At 52.5% G+C, this 20,152-nt stretch overlaps 1 protein-coding gene across 2 annotated transcripts in view; it reads right to left on the reverse strand.

Moving 5' to 3' along the window:
* Positions 1-19,311, reverse strand: part of ITGAD (integrin subunit alpha D) — a 32,840-nt gene extending 13,529 nt beyond the window's left edge. The window contains exons 1-14 of one of the 2 annotated variants that reach the window (XM_047779981.1): positions 19,191-19,311; positions 13,995-14,100; positions 12,147-12,250; positions 11,948-12,018; positions 11,707-11,821; positions 8,632-8,762; positions 7,367-7,512; positions 3,586-3,739; positions 3,331-3,481; positions 3,054-3,127; positions 1,481-1,610; positions 1,252-1,394; positions 947-1,087; positions 644-853 (exon numbers count right to left, since the gene is read on the reverse strand). In XM_047779981.1, coding sequence (XP_047635937.1) covers positions 644-853; positions 947-1,087; positions 1,252-1,394; positions 1,481-1,610; positions 3,054-3,127; positions 3,331-3,481; positions 3,586-3,739; positions 7,367-7,512; positions 8,632-8,762; positions 11,707-11,821; positions 11,948-12,018; positions 12,147-12,250; positions 13,995-14,100; positions 19,191-19,236 — 1,722 coding nt within the window. In that variant the 5' untranslated portion in view covers positions 19,237-19,311. Of the gene's footprint in view, positions 1-643; positions 854-946; positions 1,088-1,251; positions 1,395-1,480; positions 1,611-3,053; positions 3,128-3,330; positions 3,482-3,585; positions 3,740-7,366; positions 7,513-8,631; positions 8,781-11,706; positions 11,822-11,947; positions 12,019-12,146; positions 12,251-13,994; positions 14,101-19,190 lie in introns of both variants that reach the window. The other variant, XM_047779980.1, reaches the window with a different exon arrangement.
* Between the last annotated feature and the right edge of the window lie 841 nt (positions 19,312-20,152).

The raw sequence follows: 20,152 nt of genomic DNA on the forward strand, positions 1-20,152 counted from the left end.
TCCCGATGTGGCTCAGTGGTTAAGGAACCCCACTAGGATCCCTGAGGATGGGGGTTTGATCCCTGGCTTCGCTCAGTGTGTGAAGGATCCGGTGTTGCCGTGAGCTGTGGCGTAGGTCGCAGACGCAGCTCGGATCCCACGTTGCTTTTGGCGGTGGTGTAGGCCCGCGACTGTGGCTTTGGTTCGGGCCCCTAGCCTGGGAACTTCCATATGCCGATGATTTGGCGTTAAAAAGACACATAAATAAATAAATAGAAGAACTAGACACAGCATTGTAAATCAGCTATACTCTAAAAAGAAGCAGCAGCCAATGCAATTCGTTCATCCTTTAATGTTTCATAGAAGGACGCTAAAGCTAAGTCAGTCATGTGCCTAACGCCACGCAGCTCACAGGGCTAGGCAGGCATTTGACATGGGGCCTGGGATCTCTTAACCACTAAGCTGTTCACACAGTTTGAAGGCTGTTTGGAGCCGAAGGAGAGAAGAATTTGTCCTTAGCCATGCCTGCTGCACTTCAGGGAAATAAACCACTAAAAGGAGGAGGGGAATGGTCACAGCTGAGGTGGTGATGAGAGGTGGAATCAGGTGAATCTAAGATGGGGAAAGGAGGTGAACAGGAGAGGTGGAGGCAGGGAGCCCTCACCTGGCTGTGGGAGGGGCTGATGCCCAGCTCCGAGGTTCCGTGAAACAGGTAGACAGCACCCCGGTTGTCCTGCTCCCCCGGGGCCCCGATGGCCACGTCCGTCAGCCCGTCCCCATTCACATCCCCCAGCGCTGTCAGGGCTGCCCCAAAGCGGCTCCAGGGGTGGCCTTGCTCCCCTCGGAGGATGACCCGGCACCGCCACTTAGCCCTCTGCAGGACGAAACCAGGGTCAGGCCCCAAGCCAGGCAACCTCCCCCACACACACCCAGACCCCACCCAGCCCGGGGCTCAGCAGCCACTCACCCGCCTGGGCAAGGGACACACGGACACCTGGCCCCCCCGGGTCTGCTCGTAGTAATGGGGGGCCCCGATGAGGACCAGGTCGGAGTTGCCATCTCTGTTCACGTCCACAGAGCAGAGGGAGGCCCCAAAGTAGGAGCCGACCTGGAGGGCGGAGCCTGCGGTCACCCCACCTGCCCCCCCTCCCAGAGGCGCCCCCTTCTGGGCTGGGTCCCGCCTCTCCCCAGACACCAGCACCTCCCCCAGGGGCCCCACGCCCCCTTCATCTCCTGGCCCTCTGCCCCTGGAGACCCTCCTCCACACCCGACCTGGGTCCCTGCGACTGCAGCCTTCGGCTTCCACTGTCTGGACACCTGGGTGAAGATGACCGCCTTCCCGGTGTGCTGATGGCGCGGGGCCCCCAGGACCAGGCTCTGTACCCCTTTCCAGATGACCAGCTCCGCCGAGTAACCTGTGGGGGGGGGGGACCAGGCCTCAGCACGGAAGCTTCTCCCGACCCCAGCCCCTGCCCGTCCCCCAGCCGCAGCCTGGCCTCACCCAGGTACGAGTCCCTCATGTCCACGTCCTCCTGAGACATGTTGATGAAGGCGGGGCTCCTATGTGCGGGGTACAGGAAGGCACCTCCGGACCAGCTGAAGCTCCCCACAGCCCCCAGAACCGGTCCGTCCTGGGAGGAAAGGATTCCAGGGCTGAGCAGGTGGGAAGAAGACGACGACAGCCTATTTCAAAGCAACGCCTCCCTGACTCCTTTATCTCTCAGCGCGTCGCCACAGGCTCAGCCCCAGCGTCTCTCACCCGCTGCCCTTTCTGCCTCCTCGCTTGCCCTCCTTTGCTTCACCTACTGCCCCAGGGTTGGGTTTCTTCCAACCCAGATGTGCAGCGACCGCCCTGCTGGCAAACCAATGGCTCCTGTGACCACGCCCCTGGGCGTGGCATCTGGGATCCTCCCCAGTCAAGCCTGCGGAGTCGCCCTCTGTTGCCAAATGTGCCAAACCTCTGGCCTGGCCCCTTCTCTCTTCTCTTTCTGGGGCTCAACTCCTCCCTCCGGAAGAGTCAACACCTCAAAGTCCCCTCTGTGGGGTCTTCCTTGGCTCCCTCAGGAGGTGATAGGCATTTCCTCCTCTGAATGCTCTAGTGCCTTTTCCAACTTTTGATCATGGATAGACCCAATACAAAAATCCAAAGAAATATGTGATGAACCTGTAGGTGCCCATGACCCAGCGTCAGGAACAGACTCATGACCACGCTTGTTCCATTTCTATGTCCCCCTCAATATTAGGCTGATATTTTGAACACACAGGTACTTTCAGACAAGTCAGGCTTCGGTCTGCACGGTCTGGTCATTCCCATCTCTCTGGCTCTCTCTTTCCAGGCTGCCTTGGTGCTGGCCTTTCTGTCTCCCTAGTGCAGCAAGCTTGTTCCTGCCTCAGGACCTTTGCACTTGCTTTTCCCACAGTCTCTCCAGATTTTTCCAGGCCTAGCCCTTTCTCATCATTTAGCCTCAGTTGTTATTCCTCAGGCCTCCTCTGATCTCCTCTCAATCTGAAAGTCCTTTTTTTTTTTTTTCTTGTCTTTTTGCCTTTTCTAGAGCCACACCCCCGGCATATGGAGGTTCCCAGACTACAGGTCTAGTTGGAGCTGTAGCTGCCGGCCACAGCCACAGCCACAGCCACACCAGATCCGAGTCGCATCTGCAACCTACACCACAGCTCACAGCAACGCCAGATATTTAACCTACTGAGCAAGGCCAGGGATCGAACCCGCAACCTCATGGTTCCTAGTCGGATTCATTAGCCACTGAGCCACGATGGGAACTCCTCAATCTGAAAGTCTTTTGTTTGTTTTGTGTGTGTGTGTATGTATGTGTGTTTGTTGTCCCCTCTTCTCCACTAGTTTGCACTCCGGGAGAGCGGGAACCTTGGCTCTTCTCTGCTGTGCTTCCAGCACCTACACACACTGCCTGTGTGTCTTTCCCAGACTAGGTGGCGGATGGTGAGCTTGAGGACAGGGTCCACTTTCTTGTTTATTCTGGGTCCCAGTTCCCAGCCCAGGGCTGGCCCAGAGTGGGTGCCTGAGTCTTGTCTGGCAAGCACGCTGTGGTTCCACCCACCGCTGTGAGGACGGAACTGAAGCCTTCCTGTGACATCTCGTGCTGGAAGGAGCTGCTGGTCCTGGACTGTGTTCCTGTGGGGAAACAGGTCACTCGGACCCCCGGAGACCTCGAGACCACGAGGATTCAGAGCAGAGAGAGGAGAAGGCGGTCTGGGGCTGGGGTTCTGGGGAACCATTTGGGGGGAACTACGAGCAGGGATGGGTCCCCAGGACTGTGGGGGACAATGGGGTGGGGACTCATTCAATGCCAAGACCCAAGCGCACATGCTCCCTACCCTCCACCGCAAAGATCTTCTCCTGCAGCTTCTTCTGGATGCTGCTGAGGGCCGCGAAGTTGTCTACCTTGAATACGTGGTCCTTCGAAGGCAAAGAGCCAATGATGCTGAGCTCCTGCTTGGCACTGTGTTCCTGGAAAGCATCTCCCACCTGCAACAGACAGGCAGCTGAGGAGGAGGAGCCGGCAGCCCTTCCACATGGGGAGGTGCAGGCTGCGTCTGGGTGGTGGTGGGGTCACCAGGAACCGGACGCACCCCAATGGCGTAGCGGATGACGTTGGCCTTCTCTGCCTGGGGGATGACATCCTCGTATTCCAGGGGGTCTTTGTACTTCTGCCCATCTGTGATGACAATGAGGATTTTCTTGGCACTGCTACGGGCCCCATTCTTACTGTGAAATAGTTCTTTCCTGTCAAGGAAGAAAAGGGGGGGGGGTGCGGCGTGACTCTATTGAGATGCTGGAAAGAAATCATTCATGGCACTAGAAGCCTATCTGAAGAGACTGGCGAGTCCTGGTACCCTGAAACGCTGTCAGACATGTTCAGAAATGGATTTGGTCTTTTCTGAAAGTCATACTGACCATTTATGAGGCCCATGACAAAAGTACAGAGGCCCTGTGCCAAAACTCCATCCACTATGGAACCTCCTTCCCGTGGGTCAGACACACTTGGGCACGCTATCTGACCTCTCTGAGCCTCTGTTTCTCTCCATGCAAGATGAGAGCAATAAGTGTGCCATAGCCAGGCTCCAAAGATGCCCCCCAGTAAGCTGCACCTGGTTCCCTTATCATATTGAATCTGATCTGTGCTCCTTAAGCAGCAGCCTGCCATGGAAGGGGACCCTGTGCCAGCTACGGGCCTAAGAAGCCTCGGTGGCTTTTGCACTTTGGGGGGCCCTGAGCCACCAGGAGAGAGGTCTGGCCAACCTGTGAGAGGCACCCCATGGTGTGGCCGCATGAGGAGAGAAACCCAGCTCTTGCAGGTGAGCCCAGCCTTCCCGCCAGTCCTGCCGAGGCAGCAGCCATGGGAATGAAGCTCTCGTATTCCAGGCTCAGATGCCACCTGGCCACAGCCACACGAGAGACTCCATGTGGGAGCAGCTGAGCCCCGTGATCATGAAAAATAGCGACAGAAGAGGTGTTTAAACCACTAAATTTGGCAGTGTTTTGTTAGGCAACCATAAGCAATGGAGACAAATAATATCAGGTTATTCTGAGGATCCAATGAGGTCAAGCTTCTACAACCATCACTGAACTACAAGTAAATATTAATTCTATGGTGACTGTTGCAAATGATGAAAAACTCTAACTATATGGTCATGTTCTACAAACTCAGAACACACATACACACATACACACGCACGCACCAAAAACATACACATACCCAATATAATACTGAAACAACCTAAATGTCAACATTAGGGAAGGGGCTTAGCAAATCACGACCCAGCCCCTTGGTGAAAAAGTACACAGCCATTTCAAAGGAAAATAATACAAGCTGTAGAGAAACATGGAGCAGGGGGGAGGGGAAACAGAAAGAAAATAGTTTCTGCCCTGATTGTGACTCTATAAAATACATCTGGGAGTTCCCGTCGTGGCTCAGCTGAAATGAATCCAACTAGGAACCATAAGGTTGCAGGTTCGATCCCTGGCCTTGCTCGTGGGGTTAAGGATCTGGCATTGCCGTGAGCTGTGGTGCAGGTTGCAGACATGGCTCGGGTCTGGCATTGCCGTGGCTATGGCATAAGCCAGCAGCTGTAGCTCCAATAAGACCCCTCACCTGAGAGTCTCCATATGCCGCGGGTGCGGCCCTAAAAAGACAAGACAAAAAAATAAATAAAATAAAATAAAATAAAGTATGTCTGAATAAAGACAAGGATGGAAATAACATTGCACTTTTTTTTTTTTGTCACAACCGAGGCGTGTGGAAATTCCCCGGGGTGGAGAGAGGGATTGAACTGGCGCCACGGCAGTGTCAATGCTGGATCGGGAACCCACTGCATCTCAGGGCAACTGTGACACTGTGCTTTTTGAGAGTAGGGTTTATTTATTCATTTGTACTTATCCTTTCTTGTTGCTAAAATACTGGGAGGTGGTTGATTAGAGAGAACATAAGTAACTTTTTTTCAAAAATGTTCTTTTTTTTTTTTTTGTCTATTTTCTAGGGCCACACCCGAGGCATATGGAGGTTCCCAGACTAGGGGTTCAATCAGAGCTTTGGAGCCACTGGCCTACACCACAGCCACAGCACTGCCAGATCCGAACCGTGTCTGCGACCTACACCACGGCTCATGGCAACGCCAGATCCTTAACCCACTGAGCGAGGCCAGGGATCGAACCTGCAACCTCATGGTTCCTAGTCGCATTTGATAACCACTGAGCCACGACAGGAACTCCCCAAAAATGTTCTTAATGCTATTTCCTTTCTCTTTTTTTGTAGTAAATTTTTTTTTTTTTTAGGGCTGCACCTGTGGCATATGGAAGTTCCCAGGCTAGGGGTCAAATCAGAGCTGCAGGTGCTGGCCTACACCACAGCCACAGCCAAACGTGGGATCTTTAACCCACTGAGCAAGGCCAGGGATTGAACCCATGTCCTCATGGATACCAGTTGGGCTGGTTACTGCTGAGCCACAGTGGGAACTCCCTGTAATAGAACTTCTAAAAAAAAACCAAAAAACAAAAACTCCAGTCAGTGGCAGAGTTGGGCTCGGCTCTGGGGAGTGGGTATGAGATGGAGACCGGATGGATATTGAAAATCACACCATGGCTCCGCTACTGGCAGGTCCTTTAGGGGCCAGGAAGGGACACTACTCCTGGGTGACTTTCAACTCAAAGGCCAGAGGCATTCCTCCTGGTTGTTCCCTTCCAGAGGGGGGTCAGTGTTCAGGGCAGAAAAGCCACCCAGAAGCAAAGAGGGTGTCTCTAGAGAGATCACGTCTTTTTTTTTTTTTTTTTTTTTTTTTTTGCTTTTTAGGGCTGCACACATGGCATATGGAAATTCCCTGTCTGGGGTCAAATCAGAGCTACCGCTGCTGGCCTACACCACAGCCACTGCAATGCTGGGATCCAAGCCGAGCCTTTGACCTACACCTCAGCTCACGGCAACGCCAGATCCCTGACCCACTGAGTGAGGCCCGGGATCGAACCCGCATCCTCATGGATCCCAGTTGGATTCGTTTCCACTGTGCCACAGTGGGAACTCCTGGAGAGATCATGTCTTTTTCAGCATTTCTCCAGCACCACTTCCAGGGCAGCACCCCAAGAAGTCAGGAAGTCAAGGGTCCCAGACATTCTGCCCTATTCTTTCCCGTAAGAACCACACATTCTGTTCGGGCCTCACCACCTAAGCCATTTTCTTCCTGGACCACCTCGTCCTCAGTGCTGGGCAGACACATGGCATGTGCCCAGCTTAACATAGCAGACTGGAAGGGACGAGGGTTAGGGGGTGGACAAAGGTGAGCAGGGAGAAAGGCACAAAGACGACACTTGGCAATAATTCCTGAGTCCCTCTGGGGAAGGAAGCGGGGGCTATATCATTTTAGGCATAAAATCCTCAACCCGTGATCTTGCATTTCACAAGAAAGGTGGAATCCCCTCACCCACACGATCTCGTTTAATCCTTACAACCACAATGTGAGTTTATCCTCATTTGACAGGTGCCAGAGACTTAGAAAGCATCAGTTACTCCAGAGGTAGCCCAAGGAGCAAGCGGGAAGCTGGGCTGGGAACCCGGAAGCAATTCTGCCCCCCCCCCCCCACCGCCGCCACCTGCCCTGGTGGGCTCAGGGTCCAGCCAATCCAAAGCCAGGAAAAGGAGAGACTGCAGAGGAATCCCATCCCAGATCCCCGGATTAGGGGAACCCGATGAGACAGGGCACTAGAAACACTCCAGGGAGGACCCCGCCTGCAGCCCCCTCCCTTCCCCGTGGGCCCCCTTCTCCCACGATGCCCTCAGCCTCTGAGCAGGGCTGTGCAGACCCAGCACCAGGAAGCAGTGGGACAGCAGCGTTTCCCCAGACAACGGGAGGGGGAGCTTACACCACTGTCTGGATGCCCGTGGCCGTGTACGTCAGGCCTTTCAGCTGGACGATGGGATCCACCAGGCTCTGAGGGCTCCGGTGGGTCTGAAATTGGCTGAAGGTGAAGTGGGTCTTCAGAAGGTTTGAGTATTGCATCAGTGAGAACTGTGAAGGTCAAGAAGAGGGCACTCAGGAGGTGCTTTTTGGTTGGTTGGTCTGATTTTTTTGGCCATGCCCATGGTCTGTGGAAGTTCCCCAGTGAGGGATCGAACCCATGCCACAGCAGCCACCTGAGCTGCTGCAGTGACGACGCTGGATCCCTATTCTGCTGTGCCAGAAGGGAACTCCCAGGAGCTGCTTTTTAATACATTTTTTATTTGGGGATAATGTATTTACAAGCCATGTTCCATGTGGTTTTGAGGCCCAACAAATATCTATGGGAACTCAGAAAAAAATAAACTGCCCCCAAAGAAAGAAACTGCAAAATCAAAGCCAAATCACACTTCTGTCATAGTTTATAAAGAATATCCTTGGCGTTCCCATTGAGGCTCAGCGGAAACGAATCTAACTAGCATCCATGAGGATGCAGGTTTGATCCCTGGCCTCACTCAGTGGGTTAAGGATCCAGCATTACCGTGAGCTGTGGTGTAGGTCGCAGACGAGGCTGGGATCTGGCATTGCTGTGGCTGTGGTGTAGGCTGGCCACTGCAGCTCCAATTCGACCCCTAGCCTGGGAACCTCCACATGCAGCAGGTGAAGCCCTTAAAAAAAAAAAAAAAAAAGACAAAAAATGAATAACTTTGCCCGCCACAATATCTGTTAAACTTTGACTTTAAAAAAATGTTATAATACATGAAATCAATTTGTAGGCTATGCTTGCTCGCTTCTCAAGAGTTTTTGCATGCACATACACTAACTACTGGGAAATAAAATAACAAGATAAAGAAATCATGAGTTACGTGGAAAGTATAATAAAGAAAGCATCAATTCTTTGGTCAAATTACCATCAATCAAATTTCACAGCAAAATTATTTGACAATCCTTTCAATGTATTTAACCAGCAAAAACACTGTCTTCCCTGTGACCTGGGGACATAGTAAATGGGATGAAGCCACTTCCTCGGGTCAGGGCTCACATCGATTGGCCCTACTCTGGGACTATAACTTGACCTTGGACCCTAGCCTCCTCCTGGCTCAGGTCCACCTAGCCAGCCCCCAGCGATGCCAGACCCTCCTCCACCCTGCTCCCCAGGCCTTCGGGGAGGTGGGGGGGGGCAGTCTTCACCAGGATGCTGGTGTCCATGAACTGGTCCATCACAGCTCTGACAAAGTTCTTCATCTGCTTGAAGTCATTTTGGTCAATGCTGCCAGAGCCATCAATCAGGAAGGCGATGTCAATCTCTTGTTTGGGACACTCTGCAGGGAGGGAGAGATCTGAGATGCACGTGTGGTCCCAGCCACCTCCAGGAGCCCAGAAGCCCTTCCTGCTCCACAGTCAGGGGGCCATTCGTGGCATAGGGCTCGAGCCCCACCCAGTTTCTGGCACCTTCCACTGAGGAGGTCCCAATCCATCGCCCCAGCTACTTCCCCTTCAGTGGAGTCCTTGTGGCTCCCCTCCTCCTACAAGGCCTGGAAAAGTGGAGAAAGGAGGACAGGATGGGGGCCCCGGGGGCTCCTCATTCACTGAGTCAACAAATACTTAATACACACTCCGGGGCTCCTGTAGGGCACAGGGGAAGGCAATTTAGCTAGCATGCATTTGGGAGCCTGGGCTCAAAGCCCAGCTCCGGCCCCTATTAGTAGTACATTGGGGCAAGTTACATAATTTCATGGGGCTTTGGTCTTTCCCATCAGTAAAATGAGTAATAATAGTGCCTACCACATTGTTGTTATTGTTATTGGATTGTTGCAAGGATAAAAAGAATGAATATGCACATAAAGTACCTAAGACGGGGTCTGGCCTCCCATTAACAGGTACCTGTTACTACTGTCCGCACCATGTGCCAGGCATGTTTTGGGCCCCAGGATACACCTGCAGCAGAGGCTACGAGGTGCTGCCAAGACTGCCCCCTAGAGGGCTGGAGGACCTCCTTCCCAGCTGCAGGGAGTTGGCTGTCAAAGGCTCCTAGCAACGTCCCTCCCTCCGTGTCACTGGGTGTCCAAGGTTACACCGCCTGCTCTTGGGGGTGAGCCCTATGTGGCCATGCTCCCAGCTCCCCGAGGGTCAGCTGAAGCCCCTTCCTAGTCCACCCTCTCCATCGGCCCAGTCCTGCTTCCTTCTCATTGTTGTGAGGCTTGTTCCCAAGAACACTCCCAAGAGAGCCTCGGAGTCTGTTTCTGGGAAGGTCCGACGTGTTTACAGACCACTGCTGTAAAAAAGGGCTCGCCTTAGCCCAGGTGGAGTGCACACTGCAGTGAAAAGACACATCATCCACACATCAACAAATGAGACATTTCAAGAAGGAGTTGTGGCCTGGGTGCCAAACGCAGTCGGGGCCCCCATCAGCACCCTACATCCTGTATCGGGCCCAGGGCGCTGGGCCATCAGGCCTCTGTGGTGCTGAGGTGTGACCCTGGCAAGCAGCCTCAGGCCACTGATGCACAAATGCCTTCGTCGGGTCCCTGCTTCTCCTCCCCCATTCCACCTACACAACCAGTGGGTGCACTGATGCCAAGAAGAAGGGGCAGGTCACTTCCTTACCTGCTTCCGTGAAGCCCAGGAAACCCAGCCCTCAGGTGCCCCCCTTCTCACCACAGCGGGGTGCCTGGCACTCCTTATCACCACAGCTTGTGTTTAAAGGCACCTCCCCTGCCCACAGGTACCCCAGGGTGGGGCATGGTAACCGCAAGAGGTTTTTCCACTCTCTCTGTCCCCTCTGCCTACTCTCTTCTCACAATTTGGTCTGGATGGTATTTCTGTCTCTGGTTCACCTTTGGCTAAAAGGCCACCCTGGGTGGCATTATGGTTTCTGTGGTTCAAAGCATGGCTCTCAAGTCAGCGCCTTGAGAGGCCCCTGGCACTCGCTTGAAGCCCGCTATTTCCTCTGATGCCACAGACGGGGCAGTTTATCTGCATTTTCCTCTTCATCTGAACACATGGTCTTCAGCTAGAAAATCACTCACCATGGCTACCTCTGGGCACCTGCATGTGCTGGGCAGGAATCTAAGAGCTTTATGTGTCTCACATCTTAGCCTTTTTTTTTTTTTGCCTTTTTCTAGGGCCGCTCCCATGGCATACGGAGGTTCCCAGTCTAGGGGGTCTAATCAGAGCTATAGCCACCAGCCGACGCCAGAGCCACAGCAAGGAGAGATCGAAGCCACTTCTTCGACCTACACCACAGCTCAGGGCAATGCCGGATCCTTAACCCACTGAGCAAGACCAGGGATGGAACCCGCAACCTCATGGTTCCTAGTCGGATTCATTAACCACTTCGCCACAATGGGAAACACCATGTGTATCATATCTTTGAATCCTAATAAACACTTGGATTTTTTTTTCCTTTTTAGGGCTGCACCTGCAGCATATGGAGGTTCCCAGGCTAGGGGTCGGATTAGAGCTGCAGCTGCCGGCCTATGTCACAGCCACATTACAGCGGGATCAGAACCGAGTCTGCGACCTACACCACAGTTCACGGCAGCACCAGATCCGGGACCCACTGAGCGAGGCCAGAGATTGAATCTGTGTCCTCATGGGTATCCGTTGGGTTCTTAACCCGCTGAACTGCAATGGGAACTCCCAGCATTTTGATTATTAAGCTCCGTTTTACCAATGAGGAAACTAAGGCCCAGGCAACGGAGCCACTTGCTCAAGGACAGAGAAGATGAACTTGCAGGCACTGACTCTTAGAGAGAAGCCTCGGTGGGGCCTCCAGGCCCCTTCTCTGTGGAAGACATCCGTGCTGGCAAACTTGTGCCTCACTCTCCCCACGGTCAGACCATGTGGCCCCCCCTTGGCAGGGGATGGGTGGGTCCGGGGAGCCCCAGGCGGGTCCATTGTGAATGACCCAGAACTGCCTCCCTCTGGGATCTCTTGTCCTCACATTTTCACCACCCAAGGCCCTTCCTCTGGAAACTAGGACACGTCTCTGCCCCTGTTGGCAAGCCCCTCAGGCCTCCTGCAGCAGCGGCATCACCCTAGGGCCCCCTCCTTTCCCATCAGAGCTGTCACAGCTCACCCAGCGTGGGGCTGCTGCCGTGAGTCACCCATCCTGCCAGGCCAGACAGCGCTCCCGGCCCCTCCTGTCCTTGCTGGGGCTTCTGGGAAGGGGCTGTGTGCAGGGAGGCCTGGGCTTCATGCTCTGTGCGCAGGAGCAGCGCCAGCGTGTGCTCTGCGCAGAACTGCCAGCTCTAGGGGACCTACCTGGCAGGGCGGTGGGGACCGTCCCGAGGGTCTGCAGGCGGGAGTCCAGCAGGAGGCAGGAGCCTTTGGCGTACATGTTCTCCCCACAGGCTTTGGGAATGGTTGGGCCGCAGGCCTGCGGGCAGAGGCCGGTGTGGACGAGGGGGTCCCCAGAACGCTCCTCCCACCTCCACCCCCAGCCCCAGCTCCTTCTGGCCCCTGTTCCTCCCTTAAGAGGCTCCTGAGCCCCAGAAAAACTCACCAGCAATGAGGAGAGGTTGGTGGAGGCCGCCAGGGACAGGCCCAGGGACATATTCACGGCCTCTGGGGGCGCTGGGAGGGCAGACACAGAGGGTCACATGCATGGCACACCCTTCCCGGGGTGGGGTGGGGGGGAGTCCAGGCTGGAGGCTGAGGAGGGGACAGCCTGGTATAGGAGGGTTGGAGGATCAGTCACTCACTATTCAGCGAGATGGGCTGACAGAGGCCGTTGGCCGCCTCGCAGTCGTACAGCTGTCCTGTTTTGTTGACCGCGACCACCTCCAGGGGGGCTGCCACCATGAGTCTGAGGGCACAACCATGACAGATAGTCTCAGGAGGGGTGGGGGCACAAGGTGCTTTGGGTGAAGAAGTGTCATGGGGAAGTGAGACTTGGCAAGGGGAGCTCTTGGCATCAGCCACTTATGAGGCCATTCAAAAATCAGGGCCCAGGAGTTCCCATCATGGCATAGCGGAAACAAATCTGACTCGGAACCGTGAGGTTGCAGGTTCGATCCCTGACCTCACTCAGTGGGTTAAGGATCCGGCATTGCCGTGAGCTGTGGTATAGGTCGCAGACATGGCTTGGATCTGACGTGGCTGTGGCTGTGGTGTAGGCTGGCAGCTACAGCTCCAATTAGACCCCTAGCCTGGGAACCTCCACGTGCCACGGGTGTGGCCCAAGAAAAGACAGAAAGACAAAACAAATAAATAAATAAAAATAAAAAAGCAGCTTTATCAGAATCCACATCTGGGAGTTCCCGTCGTGGCGCAGTGGTTAACGAATCCGACTAGGAACCATGAGGTTGCGGGTTCAGTCCCTGCCCTTGCTCAGTGGGTTAAGGATCCGGCGTTGCCGTGAGCTGTGGTGTAGGTTGCAGACACGGTTCGGATCCCGCGTTGCTGTGGCTCTGGCGTAGGCCGGTGGCTACAGCTCCGATTCAACCCCTAGCCTGGGAACCTCCATATGCCGCGGAAGCGGCCCAAAGAAATAGCAAAAAGGCAAAAAAAAAAAAAAAAGAATCCACATCTCTACAGTTGAAGAGATGCAACCGTGCATTTGCAAAACTTGAAAGAATTTTTTTTCTTTTTGTCTTCTTAGGGCCACACCCACGGCGTATGGAGGTTCCCAGGCTAGGGGTCCAATTGGAGCTACAGCTGCCAGCCTATGCCAGAGCCACAGCAACATGGGATCCAAGCCGCGTCTGTGACCTACACCACAGCTCAGGGCAACGCCAGATCCTTAACCCACTGAGCGAGGCCGGGGATCGAACACGCAACCTCACGGTTCCTAGTCAGATTTGTTAACCACTGAGCCATGACGGGAATGCCTGTGTGCTACATTTCAAAGTAGAGCAAAATAAAATGCTGGCGCCTGGCACTTGCTTCCTTGTTCCCAAGCCTGCCAGTGGGATGAGGAAGGAGCAGGAATGTGCATTTAGAATTCAGGGACTTCTGTACGCTCCTTTCTGGCCAAATGAACCATCTTGTGCTCTCAGGCTCATTGCCAGTGCCACCGCCTCTGTGAAGTCTTCCTGGAATTCCCTCCTGGGTTTGATCTCTCCCTTCCTGGGCCTCCCAGACTTTGGTTATGTCTGCATCACATTGTGACTTCAATTTCTTGAGTCCCTGTCTCTGGGACCCAAGCATGTGCACTTCTGGAGGCAGGGCCAGGGACATAATTTGCCAGTCCTGATGCAAAATAAAAATGCAGGGCCTCTTGTTCTGGGGGAAAAGATGGGTTTCCCCCCTTTTCTTCTACAGTGCCTCCCTGTCTACCTGCTCTGGTGTTTCCCCTTTGCTATTTAGTGTCATACTCCTTCACGCACGGGGATGGTCACAGGACCAGCCCAGACCCTTAGAGGACTAGGTAAGCCAGGCGCAGCTGACCCTGACCTTGCCCAGCTTGTACCTGGGGCCAATAGTCAGTGGGCAAGCTTCTCACCCATGCTGCCCTTCCTCCAGGGCACCTCCTAAGCACACACAGCCACCTGCCTGCAGGCTGAGGGGGCCAAGGTGGGGGAAGTTGCGGGGGGGGGGGTGCCGCCTACCTAGATCTGCCAAACTGGGCCACGCTCTGCCCAAAACTGGCTCCATCCCCTCGAAAGACCATGGGCTCCTCCACATCCAAGTTGAATCCATGATAAGAAGCCAGGACTGGGGAATAGAAGGAGGAGAATGTGAGAGAGACAGTCAGAAAGACCCCTTCCCCTCTGGACCCCTGACTTCTTGGGGGTCCTGCTGGCCACTGGTTCCCCATCTGCCCAGGAGAATGGAATTTCTTCCTCCTTGGCTGCCTGATTGCCATCGCTGGGTTCCCGTCTCTCGCTCTCCTGCAGAAAGAGTCAAATAACAATGCAAAGGGCAACCATCCAGAGAAAGGCCCCCTTAATGACCCTTCAAACACTCTCACAGTCTGAAATTAGGCCAGCCACCTCGGATGGGTTAGATCAGCAACATCCCTTAAAGCTAAAGTGACTGTACAACCTCTGATAAATGACACCAGGGACACTGGGACTGTCTCAGGCAAAGCAGGGCATACATTCATACCACTTAAAAACTGTCCTTGGAGTTCCCGTCGTGGCGCAGTGGTTAACGAATCCAACTAGGAACCATGAGGTTGCGGGTTCGATCCCTGGCCTTGCTCAGTGGGTTAAGGATCAGCGTTGCTGTGAGCTGTGGTGTAGGCTGCAGACACAGCTAGGATCCCGCGTTGCTGTGACTCTGGGGTAGGTCAGTGACTACAGCTCTGATTTGACCCCTAGCTTGGGAACCTCCAAATGCCGAGGGAGCAACCCAAGAAATGGCAAAACAAAACCAAACCAAAAAACTGCCCTACTCTGTCTTCTCATCATGCAGAGAACCTAAGGTCCAGACGGAGGAACACATTTAGAATTCTGCAATTCATTATTTGCCTATTACCAACACAAAAACTACTCGAACTGATCAACGAATTCAGAAAGTAGCAGGATACAGGGTTAACATTCAGAGATCAGTTGCACTTTTGTATACTAACAATGAAATATTAGAAAAGGAATATGAGGAGTTCCCATCGTGGCGCAGTGGTTAACGAATCCAACTAGGAACCATAAGGTTGCGGGTTCGATCCCTGCCCTTGCTCAGTGGGTTAAGGATCCGGTGTTGCCGTCAGCTGTGGTGTAGGTCACAGATGTGGCTCGGCTCCTGCGTTGCTGTGGCTCTGGCGTAGGCCAGCAGCTACAGCTCCGATTTGACCCCTAGCCTGGGAACCTCCGTATGCCACGGGAGTGGCCCAAGAAATGGCAAAAAAAAAAAGAAAAGAAAGAAAAGGAATATGAAAATACAATAGCTTTTAAAATAAAAATTAAATACCTGGGAATAAACCTGACCAAGGAGGTGAAAGACTTATATGCTGAGTACATTAAAATATTAATCAAGGAAATTAAAGAGGATTCAAAAACATGGAAAGATATGCCATGTTCCTGGGTTGGAAAAATTAATATTATAAAAATGGCCATACTACCCAAAAGCAATCTACACATTCAGTGCAATCCTTATCAAATTACCCATGACATTTTTCACAGAACTAGAACAAACAATCCAACATTTTATATGGAGCCATAAAAGACCCCAAACTGCCACAGCAATCCTGAGGAACAAAAACCAAGCAGGAGGCATCTCTCTCCCAGACTTTAAGCAATATTACAAATATGCTGTAATCAAAACAAGGTGGTACTGGTACCAAAACAGACACACAGACCTATGGAACAGAACAGAGAACTGAAAAATAAACCCAGACACCCATGGTCAATCAAGCTTTGACAAAGCAAGAAATATAAAAACGGGAAAAAGTCAGTCTTTTTAGGAGGTGGTGCTGAGAAAACTGGATAGCTGTATGTAAATCAATGAAACTGGAACACCCCCTCACACCATGCACAAAAATAAACTCAAAATGGCTTAAAGACTTAAATGTAAGACAAGACACCATCAAACTCCCAGAAGAGAACATAGGCAAAACATTCTCTGACATCAGCCTTACAGATGTTTTCTTAGGTCGGTCTCCCAAGGGAACAGAAATAAAAGCAAAAATAAACAAATGGGACCTAATCAAACTGACGTTTCGCACAGCAAAGGAAACCATTAAAAAAAAAAAAAAAGACAGAAGTTCCTGTCGTGGCTCAGTGGTTAACGAATCCAACTAGGAACCATGAGGTTGCAGATTCGATCCCTGGCCTTGCTCAGTGGGTGAAGGATCCAGTGTTGCCGTGAGCTGTGGTGTAGGTCACAGATCCAGCTCAGATCCCAAATTGCTGTGGCTCTGGCGTAGGCCAGCAGCTACAGCTCTGATTAGACACCTAGCCTGGGAACCTCCATATGCTGTGGGAGCAGCCCTAGAAAAGGCAAAAAAACAACAAAACAAACAAACAAAAAAAGACAATTTACAGAATGGGAGAAAATAGTTTCAAACGATGCAATAGACAAGGGCTTAAGCTCTAAAATATACAAACAACTTAAAAAACTCAATAGCAAAAAAGCCAACAACCCAATGGAAAAATGGGCAAAAGACCTAAACAGACATTTCTTCAAAGAAGATATACAGATGGCCAACAAGCACATGAAAAAATGTTCAACATCACAGATTATTAGAGAAATGCAAATCAAAACTACTATGAGGTACCATCTCACACCTGTCAGAATGGCCATCATTATTAAGTCCACAAGTAACAAATGCTGGAGAGGGTGTGGAGAAAAAGGAACCCTCCTACAATATTGGTGGGAAGGTAAATTGGTACAACCACTATGGAAAACAGTATGGAGGTACCTCAGAAAACTAAATATAGAACTACCATATGACTCAGCAATCCCACTCTTGGGCATATATCTGGACGAAACTTTCCTTAAAAAAGACACATGCAGAAACGAATCTAGGAACTATGAGGTTGTGGATTCGATCCCTGGCCTTGCTCAATGAGTAAAAGATCTGGCGTTGCCCTGAGCTGTAGGTGTAGGTGGCAGATTTGGCTCGGATCCTCTGTTGCTCGGGCATAGGCCAGCAGCTGTAGCTCTGATTGCACCCCTAGCCTGGGAACCTCCATATGCTGCAGATGTGGCCTAAAAGGACAAAAGACAAAAGACAAAAAAAAAAAAAAAAGACACATGCGGAGTTCCCGTCGTGGCGCAGTGATTAATGAATCCGACTAGGAACCATGAGGTTGCGGGTTCAGTCCCTGCCCTTGCTCAGTGGGTTAACGATCTGGCGTTGCCATGAGCTGTGGTGTAGGTTGCAGACGCGGCTCGGATCCCGCGTTGCTGTGGCTCTGGCGTAGGCCAGGGTTGCAGCTCCGATTTGACCCCTAGCCTGGGAACCTCCATATGCCCAAAGAAATAGCAAAAAGACAACAAAAAAACAAAGACACATGCACCCGAATGTTCTTTGCAGCACTATTCACAATAGCCAAGACATGGAAACAAATATCCATCGACAGATGATTGGATTAGGAAAATGTAGTACATATACACAATGGAGTATTACTCAGCCATAAAAAAGAATGACACAATGCCATTTGCAGCAACATGGATGGAACTAGAGACCCTCATACTAAGTGAACTAAGTCAGCAAGAGAAAAACAAATACCATATGATATCACTTATATCCATAATCTAATATAGGAACAAATGAACCTTTCCACAGAAAAGAAACTCATAGACTTGGAGAACAGACTTGTGGTTCCCAAGGGGGAGGGGCAGGGGGAGAAATTGACTGGGAATCTGGGGTTAATAGATGCAAACTACAGCCTTTGGAATGGATAAGCAATGAGATCCTGCTGTATAGCACTGAGAACGGTATCTAGTCACTTGTGATGGGGCACGATAATGTGAGAACAAATAATGTATATATGTGTGACTGGGTCACTTTGCTGTACAGTAGAAAACTGACAGAACACTGTAAACCAATGATAATGGAAAAACTAAACATCATTTAAAAAATTATGCCATCACAAATAAATATTTTTGATGACAAATTGTGTTGCCCTTGTCCCCCTCCCGAGGTACCAGGCTCTAGGAGGACCAGGACTATGGCATCTGTCTTGTCTTGGTGCCTGGGACAGTGCCAGGCCCTTAGCAGATGGCCCAGAAATGTTGTCTGACCCAAAACTCGGAGCAAGTCACCGGCACAGTCAGAATTCCAACTCACTCTCTCCATCCTTGCCTTTCATCCGTTCCCTGTTCCAGGGGCTAAGCTAGACAGCCTCAGGGGAAGACCCCCTACCTTTCAAGGGCTTTTTCCAAACCCCCACTCCCCACCCAAAAAATCACCCTTTCCTTCCACATTACTCCTAGAACGCCAAGCTGTCTCGGGATGGAGGAGTCGACTCCAAACCCAAGATGGGGGAAGCTTTAAGGAGGTCAGGCATCAAGCCAGGCAGAGACTGGGAGGGTCCAGACCCCTGAATCCTGGGATTTGGGGAAGAGGCCAGATATGCTGGGACCCGCCTACGGCCACGTGCAGGGGAGCCTCACGTCCCCTGTCTTCCTCACAAAGGGTGATTCTGTGCCCGAGTCTGAAAGCAGCCCCTATGATCTGACAAGGAGCAGGATATGATGGGACTCAAATTCAAGTGCCTTAGGCGCCAGGTGGGGGGCATTAAGGGGTGAAGTGGGCGGGTGTGAGCACCAGGGGGTAAAGTGGGGTCAGCTGCTCCGGGGCTCTGGTCCGCAGAATAGCCAGACTTTCCCATTTCTCCAGGGAAGCCCGAAATCTGGATTTTTAACTGATGCAACACATTTCTAAATGACACTCAAATGTGGTCCTGACACAGCTGTCAACCTCTGGGTTAGTCTCTCGGCTGCAGTGGGAGAGCCTCCCTGAAGTCAAGGACACGGGGGACATGCAGGACCCAGAGGGCCCACCCAACGCTCCCCCCTCCCCAGAGGCTTCCGAGGCCGTGGTCTTCCCCTCCCAAGGCTGGTGGGGCAGATGCGCCTCATGGCACAGCACCCACGCCTGGGCCCCCACGGGGGAGAGGCCGCGGGGAATGTGGACAGTAGCTCACCCTCCAGCCAAGCATAACCCACGGGCCCCCTGCCCTCGGCCTCGTTCAGCCCGAGCCCAGGTGGCCGGCCGTGCGTCCTTGCACCCCAGCACCAACATGAGGCCTCTCCCCTGCCTCGAGTTTCCCTTGAGAGCTGCAGGAGCCCCCCCTAGCAGACAGAGACACCCCCCTCCACGCACAAGGCTTCTCCCTGCCCTGAGGGCCCCTACTCACCACCCAGGAGCAGCACAACGTGAAAGGCCATTAGTGAGCAGCGCATCAGAGGAGCAGAGGAGGGGTGGGGAGCAGAGCACAGAAGGACGCTTCGTGTCTTTGGGGGGATTAAAATAATGACTCAGGCATTGACGTGGCAGGAGGAAGGCCCATGGAGGAAGTACTCAGTTAATTATAGAAAGGCAGGGCCAGAGACCCAACACATGTAGGTGAAAAGCCCCATGCTTTTTCACCACCACCAGCTCTAGGGCTTCTGGCTTCCTTCTCTATGGCCTGGCTTCCCCAGAAGACCTTCCCCAGCCTTTGAGACCCAGCTGGTGCCCAGGGTCCTGACAGCTCTCTGGGGCCTCAGGAACCAGGCTGCCTCTGAGTGGAAGGGGCAGAAGAGAGAGCAGAGAGGCCCCAGGACACGGGTATGAAGCTGAAAAGGAGCGGACCACCGCCTCTGGGGGCTCGTGGAGGCAGGGGTGGTGGGTGAGAACACGCTGGGTTAAACGATCCCACGTGGCCGCAGAGCGGGTCTCAGCTGTGGCTCAGATTCAATCCCCGGCCCGGGAACTTCTACCTGCTGCAGGTGTGACCATCAAGCAACACCCCCCCCCCAAATAGGAAATAGGAATCTCAGAAATAAACAATTCCTACATTTCTGACCGTTCTTTCTGAGCAAGAGGACAATACTTCCACCATCTACTCCAACCCACGCAGGATGTGAATCGTTGATTTGTCCTGCAAATCTCGCCTGTTGGTCACTTAATAGGGAGCTGGGTTCTCAGACTGACTGCTGAGGTGTCCCAGCGCTTGTGTCCGGTGACCTTAATTTTACTCGATCATGGCCCCCCATCGCAAGAGCAATTTGCAAATCACAAATCGAAAATTTGCAAGAGCAAATCGCAAGAGCAGCACTGGCAATTCGAATATGCCAAAAAGAAGCTGTAAAGTGCTTCCTTTCAGGGAAAAGGTAC

This window comes from Phacochoerus africanus, chromosome 5, assembly GCF_016906955.1.
Source record: "Phacochoerus africanus isolate WHEZ1 chromosome 5, ROS_Pafr_v1, whole genome shotgun sequence".
Lineage (NCBI taxonomy): Eukaryota > Metazoa > Chordata > Mammalia > Artiodactyla > Suidae > Phacochoerus > Phacochoerus africanus.